Source organism: Petaurus breviceps, unplaced genomic scaffold (assembly GCF_028583685.1).
Source record: "Petaurus breviceps papuanus isolate PSGF00001 unplaced genomic scaffold, PetGlider_PUasm1.0 189, whole genome shotgun sequence".
Classification (NCBI taxonomy): domain Eukaryota; kingdom Metazoa; phylum Chordata; class Mammalia; order Diprotodontia; family Petauridae; genus Petaurus; species Petaurus breviceps.
Genome location: NW_027185809.1, coordinates 22,145,384 through 22,166,889, shown reverse-complemented (window position 1 = coordinate 22,166,889; position 21,506 = coordinate 22,145,384). Strand labels below are relative to the sequence as shown.

The 21,506-nt window shown below is 39.6% G+C and overlaps 1 protein-coding gene across 1 annotated transcript in view; it reads left to right on the top strand.

The window, feature by feature from the left end:
- Window positions 1–8,482: 8,482 nt before the first annotated feature.
- The window catches only part of PRKCH (protein kinase C eta), a 335,555-nt gene continuing 322,531 nt past the window's right edge, over window positions 8,483–21,506 (top strand). Inside the window, exon 1 of the mRNA XM_069092033.1 lies at window positions 8,483–9,720. Within this exon, the coding sequence (XP_068948134.1) occupies window positions 9,361–9,720 (360 nt within the window). The 5' untranslated portion in view covers window positions 8,483–9,360. The remainder of the gene's footprint in view (window positions 9,721–21,506) is intronic.

Genomic DNA, 21,506 nt, shown 5'->3' with positions numbered 1-21,506 from the left:
ATTTCTACCTTCCCCTTCCTCACCCCAATTCTTTCAAGGAACACTTTATTCTCCCTCAGAACCTGGAACGTAGAGAATTGTTCCACTTATACTTTTTTCACTTTCTCCTTTAAGGAAGAAACTAATTTGTTCTTTGTACATATGCAAGTATTAATGAATATTACAGAAACACAAATATAACATATTTTCTTCTGATCAGGCAGTCAATAGCATTTATTAAGTGCCTACTATGTGCAAGACATTGTGCTATTCACTGGGAATTACAAAAAAGTAAAAGCCAGACCCTGCCTTCAAGTAGCTCACATTCTAATGAGGGAGGTGATAGTCAAACAATTCAGTACAAACAACCCATAGAGGGGATACATAAGAAATAATCAGTAGAGGGAAGGAACTAGAATTAAGTAGGATTAGGACCGGATTCTTATAGAAAGTGGAATTTTAGCTGGGACTGGAAGGAAGCCTAGTAGCTAGAAAGCCAGGCCTGGAGTCAGAAAGACCTGAGTTCAAATCCAGTTTCAGACACTTACTAGTTGTGTGCCCTGGGCCATTCACTTAACCCTGTTTCCTTCAGTTTCCTTGTCTGTAAAATGATCTGGAAAAGGAGAAATACCCAAACCACTCCAGTGTCTTTTCCAAGAGTACCTCAAAATGGGGTCACAAAGAGTCAGACACAATTGGAATGATAGAAGAAGAAGAAAAAGAAGGAGAAGGAAAAGGAGAAAGAGGAGAAGAAGAAAAGGAAGGAAGTCAAAGGTCAGAGATGATGAAGGAAAGAGTTCCAGCTATAGGGACCAAAGTGTTGTAAAGTGAAATAGTTCACCATGTAGTTCTTCCCACCCTGGACTGAAACCTTTGCCATTTTCCCTATTGATAGCTCTCTTGATGAAACCTTATGTTTATGTGATTTTCTATGTTGTTCCGGGACTTTTGTGAGTCCACTGTACCTTCTGCATTCCTTTTTCCTGGTGAAATAAAGCTGAGAGAGTATATCTGTCAGCTTGGGTGCCTGTTTCCTCCACCTGCTCCCTATGCTGAGAGGTCAATTGTTGGAGAAACTCCAAAAGGGAAGTGTAAGCAAAGTACTTTGTGAAGCCTGAGGTGGGGAAAAGGCCATTCTTTAAAGTGTAGATCAAGGAAAGCTTCCCTTGACTTTAGTGATCTTTGAGCTGGATTTTCAAGGGTGGATAGAAACTTCACAGGCGAAGGATATGCTGCAAAGTATAGAAGCAACATGAACAAATGCACTGACAGCAAAATGCCAAGTGTATATGAGGGAAAAGCAAGAATCTAGAGCATGGAAGGGAATCATATGATTCCAAGCTAGAGTAATAAGTAGTATAGTGTCAGATTGTAGAAAGCCTTGAATGTCAGACTTTACTTGCTAGGAAATAGGGAGGAGAGAGGGCCAATTATAGAACTTTGGGGAGCTCTCACCTTAAGAATCAATAAGAAAATGAGAAACCTACAAAGTAGACTGAGAAAGGAAGGTTTAGTGTGGTAAGAGATGAATCAGAAGAATGTGGTACTCACTCAGAAAGAGGTTGTGTTCCACTAGAATTTGAGCTCCTTGAAAGTCGGGGCCAGTTCTGTCTCTGTGTTTCTATTTTCACCTTTCAGCAGAATGCTTTATGTATAGTAGGTGCCTAATGAGTGCTTAAGGGCAGCTGAGTTCACATCTGGCTTCAGATTCTAGTTGTATGACCCTGGGCAAGTCACTTAACCCTATTTGCCTCACTTTCCTCATCTGTAAAATGAGCTGGAGAAGGAAATAGCAAACCACTCTTTTATCTCCGCCAAGAAAACCTCAAATGGGATCATGAAGAGTCAGACAACTGAAATGACAATGGATACTTAATGAATGAACTTCCATGCTTATTGAAGGTAAGGGAAGGTGACCAACAAACTCAAATGATGTAGAGAGGCCAGTGAACATAAGGACTGACAAAAGTTTGTTATTATTTAAGAAGAAATTTTCACCTTGGAGAACATCTTCATTTAAATGTTAGGGATTGAGGCTAAAGAGTGGGTGGTAAAGAAGTGAAGATATCATTATAGACTATTTACTGCCCCACCCCTCCAAGGATATTAAGAGTGAAAAGTAGGGCAGAGATGGGTTATAGTTGGATGGAGTAAAAGGACTGGAGGGAAGTTTTTTCAGGATAAAGATTTTAATACATCTGTAGGCAAACAGAAAGGGATCAAGAGAAAGGGATATTTGATACATGAGAGGGAGGAGATGGCCATTTTAACAAGGTCTTGGAAGGGTGCAGATGGGATGAAAACAAGGACACAGCTGAAAAAAAAGCTTAGAATTATTTCTCCTTTTGAGATACTAGTATTGTCTAGACCTATTCCTTTAGCCTAGGGGGCAGGAGAGAGATGGACAATGATGGTGGTTAGAAATTTTGAGGAAGAAAGGAAAGATGTTGAGAGAGTCCTAGTCAGATAGCCTCGATCTAAATGAAGTAGGGAAGGGAAGGTTAGCTATGAGAGTAAGAGAGGATACAGCTGAGGGAAGAGATATCCAATAGCTACTACAGAGAGACAGGTAAGATAATAAGACTAGGGTAGGATTGCCAAATAGTAGTAAGCATTCTGGCGACTTTATGTACTATTATTGAAATGGGCTTGTTTTTATGAGTTTCCCTCAGGACATTCTGCAATCAAGGAACAGGATCAAAGGAATCTGTGGTAGGAGTTATTGAAGTTTGAGAATGAACAGTTTGAAAAAGTGATGGGATTACTGGATAGTAAGTCATTGTTGTGGCAGAGCATGAGGTGAAGTGTAGGGATAAGGAAAAGTAACACCGACATGAAGGAGATAGACTATGAAAAAATAAAGGCACTGAAATTAGAAGCCATGATGAAGATGAAGAATACATTCAGTATGAATGAGGGAGTGGAAATAGAGGAATAATAGTTGGTATTTATATAATGCTTTAAGTTTTACAAAGGGCTTTACAAATACTATCTCATTTTATCCTCATAAGAACCCTGTAACGTAGGTGCCCATTTTACAGAGTATAGTATACATAATACATAATACATAAGTATTGTCCCCATTTTACAGAGGAGGAAATTGTTGTTTGCTCATGTTCCCAGTCTATTTCTTCACTTTGAACTTTATGTTCAAGTTGGGCTCTACTCACCTGAGGGTGGCGATGGGGGACCCTGTCCCAAACTTCAGACTTTTTTGTGATGCTGTTTTCAGAGCTAATTCTGGGGGTTTGCAAGTTTTTGGTACTTCCAAGTTGGTGGTATCCTGGGAAAAGTATGGTCACTGATTTATCTTTAGTTTGTGCTCTGGTCTTACCCAGGGAGGGAACCTCTTACATGGTAGTTACAAGTACTAGTGTTCCTCTTGACCCTAGAACTGTGGCCAGATCCCCTTCACCCTTGTGACCAATCACAAGTACTCTGGAACCATTATAAACAACAGAGTTGGCAGTCAGCACCAGCTACACTCTGCTTGCAAAGGATCTCCTGTAATTTCTTTCTGACCAGTTATCCCATCTCCTTACTTTCTGGGCTGAGAACTCCTAAAGCTGCTGCTGCTGCTGCTATTACCTCCAAGGCCCACCACGGGTGCTCTTGCCATGCTCTTGGGCCTGTGCCCACCCTGTAGTTATAAACCTTTCCTGGGGACCCCTATATTGTCTTAGGCTAGAAAATATTTCCCTCTGACCTTTTTCTTGCCTCTGCTGTTCAAAAATTTGGTTTGAGGTATTATTTTAAAGTTATTTGGAGAGGAATATTGAAAGAGTTCAGCTGAATCCCACCTATACTCTGCCATTTTGGCTCAGCCCTAACCATGATATCTTAATGACAAACATGATAGTCTTTTCTAGTTCTTATCTTCCTTAACTTCACTGCAACACTTGACACTGTTGACCACCTTCTAGATATTCTCCCCTTACTCAGTTTTCATGACGTGGCTCTCTCCTACCTCTCTGGTTGCTTCTTTGGGGTCTCCTTTGCTAGATTATTATTCATGTCCCAGCTCCTTTTTATGGGCACCTCTGTTCTGTATCACTTTTCTCTTTACCCTTTCTCACTAGTTTTATATTTCCATGTGTTCAATTTATCATTTCTACACAGAAAACTCCCAGATATACATATCCAGCCCCAATCTGTCTCCTAAACTCCGGTCACACATTTCCAAATGCCTACTTCCCCTGGTTGTTACATATCACACTTAACATATCCAACACAGAATGCCTTCTCCCCAAAACTTTATCTTCTTCTTAATTTTCCTATTTTTGTGAAAGCCATTTCCATTCATCTAGTCATGTTTGCAACTTCAGTTATTCTCAACTTTTTTCTTTCCCTCATCCCTCATATTCAATCAGTTGCCAAATCTTGCCAATTTATTTCCACAATATAGTTTATATTTATATACCTTTCCCCACTTATTGTTTTAGTTGTGTCTGACTCCGATTCTATTTGGGGTTTTCTTGACAACAATACTAGAGTGGCTTGTCATTTCCTTCTCCAGATCATTTTACAGATGAGGGAACTGAGGCAAACAAGGTTATGTGACTTACCCAAAGTCACAGCTAGTGAGTGTCTGTAGCTAGATTTGAACTCATGCCTTTCTGACTCTAGGCCCAGCACTCTATTCACTGTGCCACTTAGCTGCCCCTTTCCTTACTTATACTACATTTATTGCATAGAGCCCTAGACTATTATAATATCTTCCTAGTTGATCTCTCCACTTCCAGTCTCTTCCCTCTTTAATCCATCTGGTGTTTATTAATTTAAAAACGCTTAAGTATTTACTATGCCACAATAGTTGAGTTCCATTTTGGATTATGTTGAGTTTGAGAAGCCCATGCAATGGTAGAGGTGTCTATTAGGCAACTGGGAATGAAAGACTGGATTTCAGGAGAGAGACAGAGGCTATATACGTAGGTATGAGAGTTATATGAATAGAAGAATTGAATACATGGGAACTGATGAGCACACCAAGAAAGTAAAGAGAGAGAAAGCCCAGGGCAGAGTCCCTGGGTACATATGTGCACTGAGAGTGAGGAATAATGTTCTTATAAAGGAGATCAAGAAAGATGAGTCTGGCAGGAAGGAAAAGAAGCACAACAGAGGAATGTCACAAAAACCCGGGGGGGAAGGGGTGGAGAGAGTTTCCAGAAGGACAGATGTGTTAATAGTGGGAGACTCTACAGATAGGGCAAGAAGGATTAGAATTGAGAAGAGGCTATTTGATTGGTCAATAAAGAGATCATGGGTGATTTTGGAGAGGGAAGTTTCAGCCCAGTGATAGGTATGGAAATCAGACTGCAAGGGATGATGGTAAATAGGCTGTGAGAAAGCAGAACAATAAATCTCACTTGCTGAGATATAATAATGATGGTATATAGTAAGGTATCACCTATTAAAGGAACATTACTTACACATTTGGCAGTGAGCCAGGTGATATGTTATTGTGGTTCATGGGGGAGAGGGAACTTAAAGGTAATAAGGTGCCACTGGAGTTTACTGAGTGTAGGGGGGATAGGGGATATGAAGCATAGAGTGTGTGGAGGGGGTGTTATATACAAGATTAGAAAAGTAGGAAGGGGGTCAGACTATGAAGAGCCTTCAGTGTCAAACAGAAGAGTTTATGTTTGATCCTAAAGGTGACAGGGAGTCATTGAAGTTTAATGAGTGTGGTGGGGAGAGAGGTATGGATATGGATATATAAACCTACACTTTATGTTGTGGAGAAAGAAATGAGATTTGGCAAACAATGGAATGTATGGGGTCAGTGAGGAGTTGAGCATGACAGCAAGGTTTTGAATCTGGATGACTGGAAGGATGCTAGTGCTCTCAACAGTAATAGTGATGTTAAAAAGAGGAGCAGTTTTGGGAAAAAATATTAAGAACATCCATCTCAGAGGCACGGCTCTGTCACTTGTGTTGAAAGGAAAAAACTCTCAACCAGAGACTTAAAGTTTAGACTCAGGCTTCCTTAGATAAGTGCATGTGGACAGCACAGGGGAACCCAATTAAAAGCCTCTGGTTGTGCAAGGAAACAAAGTATGTGTGTGTCTTGTTAGAGATGTCCGGAACAGAGGATTGGCACTATTAATTTTCTATTGGACACTATGCATTCTCCATTGGGTAGCCCCAAGCATACTCCATGGAGATGGCACTATCAATCCTTTCTCCTTGCCACACTCATTAAACATCAGTGGCTCCTTATTACCTTCAGGATCAAATGCAAACTCTTCTGTTTGACATTTAAGCTCCTTTATAGCCTGACCCCCTCCCTATTTTTCTAGTCTTCTTGTATATTACATCCCTTTCACACACTCTGCAGTCCAATCCTACTGGCCATTCTAATGTTGTTGACATGTAATGCCACACTTTCTCTCTCCATTACTTTGTACTGAATGTCCTTCATAGCTCAAACACTTTTCCTCCTCACCTTTGCCTCTAGTGCTTAGCACAGTGCCTGGCATCCTATTCTAAATGCTTATTGAAAGATCAGTTGTTTGGTGGGAACTGCATGTGTTTCAGAGGTTGAGACGTTCTGGGTCTAGGTGCTTGTTGCCTAGCTGGAGGTAACCTATGACACAACTTCTCAGAGACCACCACCAGGAGAGGGCAGTTGTTTAGAGAGTAAAGAGCTGCACAGAAATTGAAATACCATTTCAGGAGTTTCACAAAGTGTTTTATGTCCTCATGTTTAAAGTATCAGTCTCTTAGGGAAAGTATAGGAATTATGGGCTACTGCTTTGTGTTTTAAGGTTTTGTCAATGAGTGTTTATCTGTCTTTTGTGTTTTAAACATTTCTTTTGGGGTGGAGGAAATTGCTGTCCTATACCTGATTTCTACTTTGTACATCAGCTACCTTTTTGGGAGAGCCCTAGACATGAGCCAAACCTAAGCTTTAAAAGATTTTTCCTGGGGTCCCAGGGTGACAGTGTAAAGAACTAGAGACATGCCATCCTCTTCCCAGGCTTGAACCCAGTTCAGTAGAAGCCCAGAACTAGCGCTCCTCTGTGGGAGAAGTCACTGCTGTGCCAGTGTGTGTCCACAGGTCTTTTACATTTTAATAGTTTAACGACAAAGGAACAAACAGGTTGAAAGATACAGGGCTAGAAATTAGGTCATAGGTTCATAGATTTAGAGATAGAAGGGACATCAGATATCATTTAGTTCCAAACCCCTCATTTTACTCATGCAGAATGAAGTGAAGTCTAGAGAGGTTAACTGATTTGCCCAATGTCATATTGGCAGTAAATAGCAGAACCAGTATTCAAATTCAGGTCTTCTGATTACAAATCTAATGTTCTTTTCCCTGCATCAGGTCTTCCTGGGAAGAGTGCATGTAGCAAGCAGGTGTCAGGGAAAGGAAGGCAGAAATTAAGCTAGTATGGAACAATGCTTAGACACAAAACTTAGGGCAGGAAACCTCAACCTAGCTCACTGGGCACAGAGGAACTAATGTGGATTCCTTGGAATAAGGCTAATTAAAAAATCATCAGGACCAAGTGATCACCTGTTTGGGTTTTAGAGTAAGAAGGAAAATGGGTACTGATCTTTGTCTGTACTCAATATCTCTATGATATTGTAGTCAGGCTTGTTCTGCTTTTCCTTAGTGCTAATATGTCCAACGTAGACCTGGTCCATGCTGAAGGTCAGGTAGGGGTGAAGAAGCCGGTACAACCTGAGGAAGGGACGGGGGTCAACTTTGGTAGGGTCTCAAAGCAGAGGTTCCGTGTCAGGAAGACTTATTATGAAATCAGAGCACCTGAGTTAGAATCTTTATTCAATATCACTACTGTGATTCTGGGTTAATCATTGAATTTCTCTGGGCCTCAGTTTCTTCATCTGTAAAATGAGGTTACATTAGATGACTTCAAAGGTCTCAACTAGCTCTAAATCTACAATCCCACAGTTCTCTTGTCTATTGTGTCTGTATGTTGAGCCAAGACAGGAAGGAAGGGTGTATTCTCAAGAAGGGGCCCTTGCAGTGTCTAGGTGTATCATGTACCACCGGGCAGAGAAAAAGGTTTATTAAATCATTGCCTTGTCTCCGGAAGAACCAACCTTTCCTGCTTTTCGTGGATCAAAAACAAAACAACCCCCCCCCAAAACAAACAAACCCCCCAAACCCAACAGTAATAACAACAACAGCAAAAAACTCCGCACTGGAGAGAACACACCTTTGAGGAAATAGCCAGAGACTGTTCCTATCCTTACAACAGCCCTGTTTAAGAAAGCCAGATGTAATTACTTGCTGCAGGAAACGCACACAAACAGGATGTGCCAGGGCTGAGCCAGAGGATGATACATCCCTATAAAGATTAGGGAAAGAAAAAAAAGCCCTCCTTGCCAACCCCGCTGCCAGACTGGAGGCTAGTGGCTCCGGGGCCAGAAGAGATATGTGCCAGCAGTCCCAAGGAAGGGGGCGTTACCCGGCGCGCGGCAAATCCTCGCAGTGCAGCTTCCAAGCTCTCTCGCTCCTCCTCCTTTCCCCCCTTTGCTCTCCTCCTCCCCTAAGCTCCCTTGGCCTGTCACATACGCCCTCAGGTGTTCGCTTGGTCTCAGCCTCTTGTCTTTCTTCACCCGAGACTGTAGGCAATTTGGATTTCCCACCTACCACAGCCGGAGCCGCAGCTTCTAGGGAGGAGAGGTGCCCCAGGAGAGCGCACTGTCCGCCTCCCCCGCGCTCCACTCCCATAGCCCCCGAAGTCTGGCGCCCGAGCCGCAGCACCCTGCCCCCAGGAGGCTTCGGAAAGCGCAGGAGGCTGCGAAGGGACGCTCGCAACTGGGAGCTCTCGGTGGGAGTCTCACTCCGAGGGCTGCGGCTGCTTCCTGGTTTGAAGAGCGCGGAGGGAGGGAGAGCGCCAGACGGAGGAGGCGGGGGAAGGAGGAAAAGGAGGGGGAGGAAGAGGGAGGAAGAAATGCATCGTGCCAGAGTCTAAACCGGACGGGCAGCTCCAGCTCTAGGACGCTCTGGGGGATCTACAGGAAAAACGTTTCCCCACCTGGGCAAAAGAAGTGGGAACGGGGGCTGGGGGGGGGAAAGCTTGGAGGCAGTGACACCGCCCTCTCTGGTGTTGCCTGTGTCCTGTGCCCAGGCGGGACGCCTTCGCTGCTATAGTTGGTGGAGGGGCTCAGCCTACTCGGCTCCCCTCCTTTCCATCTTGGGAGGGAGGGGAGGTGAGGGAAAACGTCCTGGGGAAGGGGAAGAATGACCCGGCACGGGCCCACGGGGAACCGGCGCTGCGCTTTTCCGGAACTACTGGTGCCCCGGCGGCTGTCGCTCCTGCTCGACTGATCCCAGACTTGCCCTTTCCCCGGCTCTCCCCTACTCCTGAGCCCGCGCGCCCCTCCCGGGGCTGGGGTGGCGGTATGTCTGGGACTATGAAGTTCAATGGTTATGTGAGGGTGAGGATCGGCGAGGCCGTGGGGCTACAGCCCACCCGTTGGTCTTTGCGACACTCCCTTTTCAAGAAGGGCTACCAGCTGCTGGATCCCTACCTGACCGTCAGCGTGGACCAGGTGCGCGTCGGCCAAACGAGCACCAAGCAGAAGACCAACAAGCCCACCTACAACGAGGAGTTCTGTACCAATGTCACAGACGGCGGCCACATGGAGCTGGCCGTGTTCCACGAGACCCCCCTGGGCTATGACCACTTCGTGGCCAACTGTACTTTGCATTTCCAAGAACTGTTGCGCACTGCGGGTGCCTCCGACACCTTTGAGGGTTGGGTAAGTAGCCCTCACCCACCTTACCGACCCCTGCGGCGAGTCCTTTACCCAGCCCCTTCTCCTATCCTCCTTGTTTTTGAGTCTATGGAAACTGGATCCAGACTTGGATTCCCCGCCTCAGGTGACCATGGCACCGGTGACACAAACTGGTGGGTTTGTGCCAGTGCAGGTCTGTTGATGTGAGAGGCTTGCTTGGGCATCCACTGTTGAAAAAGCAGACTGGGCTAGCAGAAAGTGGCTTCAGAGAAGCTGTTAGAGGCTAACCTTCGCTGGTAGACAAAGGGCCTCATTTCCTCTTTAAGCGCAGAGTAGTACCCCGGATAAATGAGAATAAATGACACTTTATAGCAATTTTTTTGAGCTCGTGGTAAGACACTTCATAAGGCATTGTTCCTAGTATTTATGAATACATGTTGGCGCATCTGTACAGACATGCATATGTTTAGACATGCACGTGCATTACATATAATGGCCACATACAGTATACTAGATTCGAGATGGCATCGTGCCAGGATATGCACTCACACCTAAGTCTGCACACTTGTAAAGTGTTCTTATTGAGCAGTTTTCTAAGAAGGTGGGATTTACAAGTGTTTTCTTGTAGTTTCTGGTTGGTCCTAACCAGAATGCAGTGAGATCTAAAGTGTTGTATCTATTACTACTGCCTTGGGCATTGTGATCATGAATGCAGTTTGGACAGTTCGAAAGAAAGTAGTATTATTGATATTTGTAGCATTCACACTTTCCAATTTTCTATGTTTTTCAAATGAGCTACATTCTCTGTTAGTATTTATTATGGTAATACAATGTGGTTAGGCAAAGTACAATCAACTATGTAAATAAATTAAATGGTTTAAGTTATGTAGTGAAAGAAATCTTTACAACCTGGAAGATAAGCAGTATTGAAGTCACATCCTTAGCTCAGATTGATAGAATGGAAATTGCCCCGGATTTGGGAGTCAGAAGACATGAATTCTGTTTGATCATAATGATCATGTATGGTCATAACCAAATCACTTAAGCTTCTAAGCCTCAGTTTCCTTATCTATAAAATAGAGACAATAATGGTCCCACTAGCAATGTGAGAGGGATGAGCCAAGTGCTTTGTCAAATAAAATGTTATGTGAGGTGAGCTGCTATTTTTAATTATGTCAGTGTGGAATTGATGGTTTGCCATATGTCCTTTAGAAATTACCTTACCGACATCACTGATAGCTGATGAAGCAGGTACTCTATTTAAAAAAGCAAAATTGCTGTTTACTTACCATAATTCTTGTCTATTTTAGCACAATGCTGGGCACCCAGTAGGCATTTAATAAATGATTATTATTGAAGGGAATCATCATCAGTTAATGATCATTGAATTGGAACTATAGGCTTGCTGCCATGACATACTTTTTTTTTTTTTTTGTGGTGAAGGGTCCAAACAAATGGGTGAGAGTAAGATTTGCAGGCTGGTGGTATCAGAATGAAAGGGAAGAATGTACTGGAAAACAGCAAATGTTAGTAGGCTAGGATAAACTGAGAGAGGCTTTCAAAGCCCATAGTGTATACTAGAGTTAAAGACAGAAATGTAAAAGTGTCTGGAAATTTTAAAACATGGAAAAAATTCAAGGGGGAAAAATAATTTCCCCAAATAGGCAGTAAATTCTAGGAAAATTTGAAATATTCAGAGGAACTTTAAAAAATTCCTTCTATTTGCTAGTCTGTTGCTTTGTTAGATTAGGGAAATATTGTCTAAAATTAGATTACTTCATGAAATGACCACATTTAAATGATATATAAGTATGTACAAGGTGTATATATGAAATATAACATGTAATGTTATAAATTATGTGTTATAATATGCATTATATAAAGTTACATATATAAGAATAGCTTATTCACTGCAGCAATTACAAATTTACTAGGTCCATTTATTTAAAATTATTTTCTACTTTAGTTACAAGTGCAGCTACAGGGCATCTAGATGAACTTTAAGAAATTACCATCTTGTTATTTTTGCCAGGTTACCTGGAGCAAATAAAAGTTAAGAACACAAGAAATGATCAGTTACAGTAAAGCAAAGGCTGTTATGCTTTGGGGGGACTAGTGTCCTCTATGGTATTGTATGGTATTGATCAGTGACTGGAAAGTACTCTTTGTCAGAAAAAATGGCCAAAAAAGTCAAAACTGATTAAATACAATTTATGAAACATTCTCACTTTCTCAATTATGATCAGCAGTTTCTCCTTCTCCAACTTCATTTCTTACATCTTTTGTGAACTTCTGAAAACTGAAGTCTTGCTCAAATGGAGACAAGCCTTCTGTCTTTTCTTGTTTTTTTTTTTTAAATTTCTTGTTAGAGTGTAGTTTCAAACACTGACCATTTTCTTTCCCAAGCTGTAGGCAATGGAGGTAGTGAGGGAGTCAGAGTTTATGCCCCACAAAAAAATATTGCCTCTATGTTGTAGAAATGTACACATGCCGCCCTGTGATTTCATGTGCCTCCTTGTGATTTCTGGACCAAATATCTGAACTCAAGTGCCTTTAGAAAACCCTAGAAGTAAGTACTACTGCTTGTTTTATAACCCAGTCAAATACGGGAGCAGTGTTGTCGCTCATATTTCTGCTGCCTTTGAGTCTTGGGTTCATGAGATGAACCCATAATATAAATTACCTAATGACACAAATTCTTTCTCTTTAAATCTTTTGATTTTTTTTCTGCATTCTTATAAGTGGAAATACAGGTTGAGTTCCACAAATATGCACGAGATTGATAGGATGTTGAGTAGGAAGTGTGTAAAAGAAAACCATATTCTAAGATGTAAGTAAGGCTTTGAATGCTCATGGGGTTGTAAAGTATGACTTCTCTTAGTGGATAGGACTTGTAATAATCTGATATTGTAGATAATTTTCCAGAAAGTTGCAATAAAGGTGGATGATTTTGAGAAAGTATTTTGGGATAGTGAGAGTACAACAGTTTTAAATAAGCATTCGTTCTTAACCATTTTAATCATCATACAGAAAATAAATTTAAAAATGATTATAGGGAGGGAATGACTAGAATTGTATGATTTATGGTCCTTTGAGATATCAATATTTGGTGAAAATGATAGATGTGATTCATTTTAATACTCCTTGAGAGACAGCATCATAGAATGGAATGAACATTGGATTCCATCATGCTGTCTTTCACAGAAGGTATCAAATGAACCAGTTCTAGTAGCTGGATATTAACTTTGACCTTCATCCTTACTCGATGTGTGACCTCAGGCTTGTCACTTGACCTATTTAGGCCTCAATTTCTTCTTTTGTAAAAGGAGGTGGGAACAAGTAAAATAACCTCGATTGTTCTTTCTAACTCTAGATTATTAGGAACACTGTGAAAAGACTGAGAGATCTGAGTGTAGAAAATTCCTTGTTCAGATGTGAAAAAGAATTATAGTCATACAAGGCCCTAGTTTTTAAAACTTGTAATATATTTGTTGTTCAATCTTGTCCAACTCTTTGTGACCGTATTTAGAATTTTCTTGACAAGCCTTCTAAAGTGATTTGCATGTCCTTCTCCATCTTATTTTACACATGAGATACTGAGGCAAACAGGGTTAAGTGATTTACCCATGGTCACACAACTAGTAAGTTACTGAGGGTGGATTTGAACTGAGGTCTTCCTAACTCCAGGTCCAGTGCTCTATCCACTTAGCCACCTAGGTGTCCAATGTATTTGTTATGGAGTAAGATTTGAGCAGCAGAGGTGACCAAAAGGAGAAATGGGAAGCGAGGAAGCCTTTCTTAAGATCTGGAGAGCAATGGAGACTAATCAGTAGGACCTGGATCTGATTTTATTTCTTATGTTTTATCCTAAAGTGAGAGACAAATTTAATAGTGATTAGTAGACATGTTTAAAGGAAAATCTAACTTTCCATGGTGGTGTGTATTACTTAGAAGAGAAGCTCCTTGTGGTTTTTTTTTTTTTTATGATTTCCCTTCCAATTCTATAAAATTTGGCCCAGAAGGCCAGTGACAGATATATTTTGTCATTGGCTGCACACATGATACAGATGAAGCCAATTTCCTACAGTACAAAGAGTAGGGGACTTGAATTCAGATAATCTATGGTCAAGTACTGGCTATAAGACTTAAGTTGATTAGCCTCTTTTTTCCCTGTCTGTAAAATGGGGATAATCAATATTGTATTATTGTAGCAATCAATGGACATAATGTGCAGAAAAATACTTTGTAATCTTAAATTATAATTATAGACTAAGCTGTTTGGACTTGATCTTTTTTCATAAAATTATCTCTTTTTGCCCCTCTTGAAAATGAATATGGCAATTCTGTGAAGAGGGAAAAAATAGATACTGAGTTAGTAGCTAGAGTTGAGTCTCAGCTTTGTGTTTAACATCTTTGTGACCTTGCGCAAGTTACAGTCTTTTAGTCAAAGTCTCCTCCTGTGTAAAATGGGGATGATAATACTTACACTACTGTTTACTTCATAGGCAGGGTTGTTATGAGGAAAGCTTATCTCATTTAAAGTGAAATGCTATTTGAATAACTGTCAATTATTACTAAGAACATTACTGTTGCTCACAAGAGGCCAGGGTAAATGTGTGTGTAATGGATTGATGCAAATCTATCTCTTCTCTTGGGATCACACCTTCAAAGTTTATTAGTCTTGTGGAAATTTTGAAGCTTTTCAGGGATGGGGAAAATCTTAGTTTTAAAGCATTTGTACAAATCTGGCATAGTGGCTACTCCACATGTGGCTTGGTAGAATCCATTTCTGATTAGGAGAAAATAGAATTCTGCATGTTTCTTTTGATGGCTACCACAGTTAATCTTTTGATAATTTGCATAATATTCATGGCCAATCTGAATTTATTCACACTAATTCTAAATACATTCAGGAGTATTTAAGTAAGCTATAGAACTGATTCCAAAATGAAATACTTTAAAAACAAGATTTCTTCATATAGAAAGGAAAGAGGAAAACTTCTCCCCAGTCTAGGATCATAGAATAGATTCTTAGAAAAGGAAGGGACACTAGTAGTCTTTTGGGAAAGAAGACTGAAAATCAGAGAGATGGATAACTTGTCCTGATCACAAAATGAATCCATTTTAGAGGTAGCTTTTTAGTAATAAACCAAATTTTTAAAGCAGAATTTCTTGCAAAGCCAATTTACTAAAAATTCAGATGCTTAATTTTTATTGGAAAAAATACTTTATTAGCTAGTCAGTTTTATCTGTTTGAATTTTAAGATGCAACTGTAAGTGCTCTTTATGATGAAGAAGATGAAGCCCTTTTGTTCTTAGTCTGGATCTATACTAGGCAATTACTGAACTTGGCCTTTGAAGTTGTTTGTTTAGTTTTGAAAAAAATTTTTAAAAGGATGACATTTTAACAAGGGCCGCCACCCAAAATCTTACTTGCTAGGGGTGGGGATGAATTAACTCATTACTCTGTGATTTGTGCAGCTTTAATATTAATACTTATTTTTTTCTATCGTATATTTTTGTGTGAGGCAGGTCACACACATCCTTGTGTATTTCTTACCGTGAATGTACTTCTTGTACTGTAGTTTGTAAGTTATGTCCCTATTAGCTGTATCATAAAGAGGAACTGGTGATTACTTTGCTTGTTTGCTTATTTATACCAGGAGACCATTCCCTCTGGCATAGTAATTAATGTCAAAGTTCTGATGTGCCTGTAGTTAACAATCTATATCTACCCTAGGTGATGACCAAATAATGACAAGATTCTATAAATCACCCATAGGACAGACATTTTAATTAAATGGATGATCGATTTTTAACAGTCCAGGATATCATAGTGTTTATTTTAATGCTGTTCTGAAGGATTGTGGGAGACTAGACATTTCTGGTGAGACATAGTACTGTCAGAAGAGAAATTTATCAATATTACTATGATATTGTGTTTCTGTGCTTACTATAAATTTCAGCAGTAATTGCTAAAGCACACAGAATTCTTAGATTAGAAATGCCTCTAATGTGTGAATACACTAGCAGTGTTTTTTTTTAATATATATATTTACTTTTTCCACCATAAATTCTCATTAGCTTTACTGATATGGACCTAGACTTGAATCTTGACTTTGTAACTTCCTTCCTACCTGTGGAACTTTGAGCAAGTCACTTCTTTGGACCTCAGTTTCCTCATCTGTAAAATGAAGTTGGGGGTGGGATGGGGGGTGGGGTAGGGTAAGTAAACTAGAAGATGGATTAGTTCTCTTCCAGCTTTCTATCTATGTTTCTATGGTCTTTTGGCCACCTTTGGCCTCCCCTCACCCCTTTGGTATTATGGAGAAAAGATAAGTAATGACATAAACATCCCAAAACTGCTAGCAAAAAAGTCTTCCTTCTGTTCTTGTTGTAGAGCAGGACAGGACAGCATCATTGTTGATAGAGCTGTTTCATTCTTACCTTAATCAAATGCCATTTGCTGAGTGCCATCAAGGTTTCTATGGTAGAAACCATAAAAGGATAATTGCAATCATTGCTTCTGCCCTCTAGACCTGGTACTCTGCCCACCTAAAATAAAAGCCTCTGTATTGTCTCCATTTTCACATGATAGAAGATTTGGTCTTGATTGTCTTATTCTCCCTGGAGCTGAAGCTAGTTGCTCCAGGAGGTAGGGAATTAATTACCCATAGAACACACAGTTCTTATGGGGTGCTGGTTCTAAGTTCAAGGGGCCAGAGGCAAGACCATACAAAATGGAAGGATTTCAGTTTTGTATGCATTGAGCAAAAAGGAAAGAGGCAGGACATTCTCAGACAACCAGGAGTCACCACACAGAATAGAGGGAATGAATCTGAGGACTATGTGAAGAACAGAGAAAAACAGAAAAACATGTATCCCCAGCAATTTGCATATAGTAAGAACTTAATAAATACATTTTCATTTGTCTGTCAGTTCATCCATCCATCCATCCATCCATCCATCCATCCATCCATCCATCCATCCATCCATCCATCCACACTATCTGTTTTGGAATTGTTAGCAATTTAGTTGTTAGCAATTTATTGACATTCATGTCAGTATTTATACTTGGTAAAAAGGATACTAGGCTTTTTATAAACATAGCTATTATATAAAGCACATACATTTATTTTTCTATTACAAGTCATGTACCCATAAAATACTTCCTGAGTGCTGAGATAGTAGAATTGGATTTTGCAACAGAATTAAGATAAATCAAGGTGTAACACGCCTTAGATCTTGCCATTGTGCAAAAACCTTTTGAAGATACATAGCTGCTTTTTTTTCTCTTGACATTCAGTATGAGGTAGGTTTTTTTTTTTCTAGATTATCTACCATGGTTTGAAATCCTTGGATATTAAAATCCCTTTTTTGTGACAAAATTAAGCTGGTACCTGGACTGGGGGAAATCAGACAGCCAATACAAAGTTTCCAGGAATCACAACATACCACACACTGAACTAGCTCATGAGACAGAGGAGGGAGTGTCACAGAAGGGTAGGAACCAGTGTGTCCCCTGGGCACAGATGGCTGCCGGCCTTGGTTCCCATATGAAAAGTCCTTAAAGCCCCATGGAGTGGAGAGGCCAATGAGAGACTGAGAAGGAAAAGTTTCAGAGGAAGGGGACCATGAGTGTACATCCTCCCCCCATAATCCCTTCAGGCTGCCAAACAGAGAGGAGACTCTTCTGGTAGAAGAGGCCTAATTGAGCATTGGAATTCTAATAATGCCTCTAGTTCTAGTGAGTTGTACCACATTAGGTTACTTTAACAGAGGATGCTAGGAAAAACATCCATTTTATAATGCTGTGAGTGCTTTAACTTATATCCTGAGGGAAGAGAAGAGGCCAAAGACCGCAGAGGACATTTTTACTTGCTTAAACTAGAGTGACACCAAATAGCAATGAATAGTTTGGGGAAGATGAATGAGGTACTAATCAAAAACAAAAGTGTTTGGCCAGATTTATGGGCTCATGCTATAGCTTACACTTACTTAAGTTTTAAGGTTATAAACTGCTCTTGGACATTATCTCATTTGATTCTCAAGGAGCTACCTCAGGTAAATATCCTTGTCACTGATGAGAGAGGTTAAGTGATTTTTCCCAAGGTCAAACTGGATTCCACTTTTCTCTAATTCTTAATCCAATATTTTCTACATTGTCACATTTTGTTGATGTTTTCCAAGTGTTAAAAAAAAAAACCTTCAAAAATAGCTCACAAGATTTTGTTGGAAGTTAACTAACACTTTTAGTATAGTGTCCTATAGGACACTCAGGAGAGACCTGGTTCAAATGATACTCTCTAACTGAGTGACCATAAGCAAGTCATTTAAGGTTTTGAGGATCAATTTCCTCCTCCATAAAATAGTGATAATAATGCTTGTAGCTACCTCACAAGGTGTTTGTGAGACTCAGATGTGATCAGATATGTAAATTGATTTGCCGGCCTTTTAAGTATATAAAAATGTTGTAAGGGAGGTCCCAAAAGTCTTAGTGCAGTTTTAGGCTTTGGGGACATCCAGTATCGGTTCCTTTGCACAGGTTTCTGCTATGTCTGAAATGTACTTTCTTCTCACCTCTGTCTCTTAGATTGCCTTCAAAACCCAACTCAAACCACTTCCTACATGAGGCCTTTCTGATGCTTCTCCCCTTCAGCTTTTATTACCTCCTCCCACCCTACAAATTTACCTTGTACTTATCTTGCATTTTTATTTATGTATTTGTGATTGAGATCATTGGTCTAGACTCAAAACTCCAGAGACTGTGTCTAATGACTCCATTTTACAAATGAGGAAACTAAGGCCCAGGGAGACTTATTGATTTATCTGTGGTCACCCAGGTAGTGAATGTTAGGCAAGAATTGAATGTGCATCCTCTTTCTGCAGAACCAGTGGTTTTCCTCAGTACCTCCTATGGAACATAAGTTACTTTAGGGCAGGGACAATGTAATTTTGTCTTTGTATCCCCAGCCCTTTGCACAGGTTCTGGGGGCATAAGAGATGCTTACTATTTTTTGATTATTATAAAAAATTTTTTTCCTGTGTTATTTTCCCTTCCAAGGAATAAGCACTTCCCGCTGAAGTAGGTATTGATTGATATATCTGATTGATTTGCATTTTAACAGAGAAGTTTTCTTAGAATAATGTTTTATATATATAGGATGCCTAATAGGCATCCTATCAGGTCATTCTGGGAGATGTTTTTAGACTGCGGGCAAATTATAATAGACTTCAAATTCATACTGTTTGGGAGCATTTATTCTCTTCCCTTTGGTACAGTGTTTTAAGACCTAGAAGATCTAAGACTTATTCCAAGTTTTAGGACTTTGGAATTACACTTACAAAAATCTTTGGGCTTGTAGCTATTTAATGAAAAAGTTAATTTTGTCAAGAGGATAAAATTCAGATTGCCATCTTTCTCATTGAACAAACCTATGTCTATCCTTTCAAAATAATATTTGCATTAAGATAAAATTACTGACATAACAAAAAAGCAAAAAAACTGAGATAAAAGCGATGGTTAAAAGAATGGATATTGGCAGTTAGGAGATACAGCACATATTGGACAGAGCATCAGCCCTGGAGGCAGAAGGCCTTGAGTGCAAATTCAGCCTCAGACACTAGCTGTGTGACCCAGGGCAATTGCCTTTAAAAAAAAAAAAAAGGAACAGATAATTAGTATGTGAATACAGCATAAGTGAAAAGAAAATAAAATGCCTTGACTTTTGGGAGAATAAAAAAAACAAAAGCAAAAAAGCATAGTTATGTCTTATTATGTATGCCCTTACTTTCACATGACTTTCTTCTGGTACTTTTAAAACCTAGTTTGGTCTTCCTTGCCATAAAGTGTAATTTTGAACCCTGTCCACAAGAGAGGGCTCTCTTGTGTACTTTAGGAATTTGTGCTCCTTAATATAAGTATATTATTATAAAATTATAGTTTGAGGCTATCCAGAGAATGTATATGAAAATACAGTTTTATTGTATAGGTGGTACAGTGGATAGAATACTGGAATCAGAGTCAGGAAGACCTGAGTTCAAAAGTTTCCTCAATTCTTTGTGACCCTGGGCAAGTCACTTGACTTCTGCTTGTTTCAGTTCCTTCAACTGTAAAATGGGGATAATAATAACTACCTACCAATAAGGATAAAATGTGATATTTGTAAAATGCTTTGTAAACCTTAATGTGCTATATAAATGTTAGCAATTCTTTATTATTGATGTTGCTATGTATATTTTTTTATGGAAAAAAATGGCAAACCACTCCAGTATCTTTGCCAAGAAAACTTCATGATTGAAAATGACTAAACAAAAACAAATAATAATTTTTTAGATTTACAAAAGGATTTATTCACATTCATTTCAAATAACAAATTCTCTCCCCAAATATATTTAAAATATAAATAAATTTTAAAACACCAATTTACTTGAGCCACATGCAAATGATTTGAGAGTATTTTGTGTTTTGCATCACCTAGTTCCATAATTTTTCCCTTCCATTATTTTGGATAATTCAGAATTTGACACTTTCTTGAATATGCCATTCTAGTTTTAGTGGCCTTTACTTAATTGCTTTTGAATGTAAATGTGTGTCCATTTTATCTCAGCAATACTAACTGACATTCATTGAACTTCTATTATAGCATGAGGAATGCCAAATGTGGCATTAGAAGTCAGAGGCAAAGACTTTCTGAGGTTAGATTATAAGATAGACACTTTTCTTTCTTGTTTTAGTTCTTCCTTTTCTTACTATTTTAATGTCTAGTTTGTATATAAGTGACTAGAGTATCCAGCAATAGGTAACTCAGTTATTGCTGGAAGAGAGAATTATTTTCTCCATGTGAGCAGGTGGAATTTAATCTAGTGGAGAGTTACTTTGTCCACCTGGGCAGTTGTTTTTGGGCATAAGTACAGTGTTGGAAGTAACTAGTACAGACATAGAAAAGATACAAAGTGATGTAAGGGAATGATTGTTTTCAGATGTTGAAATACTAGTTTAAAAAAATATTCAGAGTAAATAGATATAGAGGGTTTGGTGGTACTGAGTAGTGAAATGGCAAATAAGAAAATATTTTAGCTTGCATAATTTACTGGTTAGTTGAAAGTGTTGTGCCTTATTGGATGCTTTGAAAAAAATGAAATGAGTGTTGTTGAGGAAATTACAGGATCAAAAGATTTAGAACTGATAGAACCTAGTGATTATCTTGCCCAACCCTTGTATTTTAAAGGTAAGAAAAAAAGGAGAGACATAGAGAAGGTAATTGACTTGTCCAAGGTCAAACATGTAGCAAATAACAGACTGAGGATTTGAACCCAGGTACTCCGACTTTAAATTGTGTCCCTTTTACTTCACAACTTATTTAATGAATAATGTAGTGTTAAGAGAAACTGGTATAAAGAATTCTTTTCCCTGTTAAAAGAATTCTGTCTCTTGAAAGGGAACAGACTTCTTTATAAAGAATGGAGATAATCCGGGGTGGCTAGGTGGCGCAGTGAGTATAACGCTAGGCCTGGAGTCAGGAGGACCTGAGTTCAGATCTGGCTTCAGACACTTCACACACACACACACACACACACACACACACACACACACAGACACAAACACACACACACACCCACAACTAGCTGTGTGACCTTGGGCAAGTTACTTAACCCCAATTACCCTCTAAAAAGCCAAAAAAAAAAAAGAATGGAGATAATCCACTCTCCCCCCATTAGGGGAAGAAATGTTGGATTAAAAATTATTAAACCCAAAAAGTTTAATTATTGGTCCAATGTCAACTTTTCCTTTGGGGAAAGTCCCTATT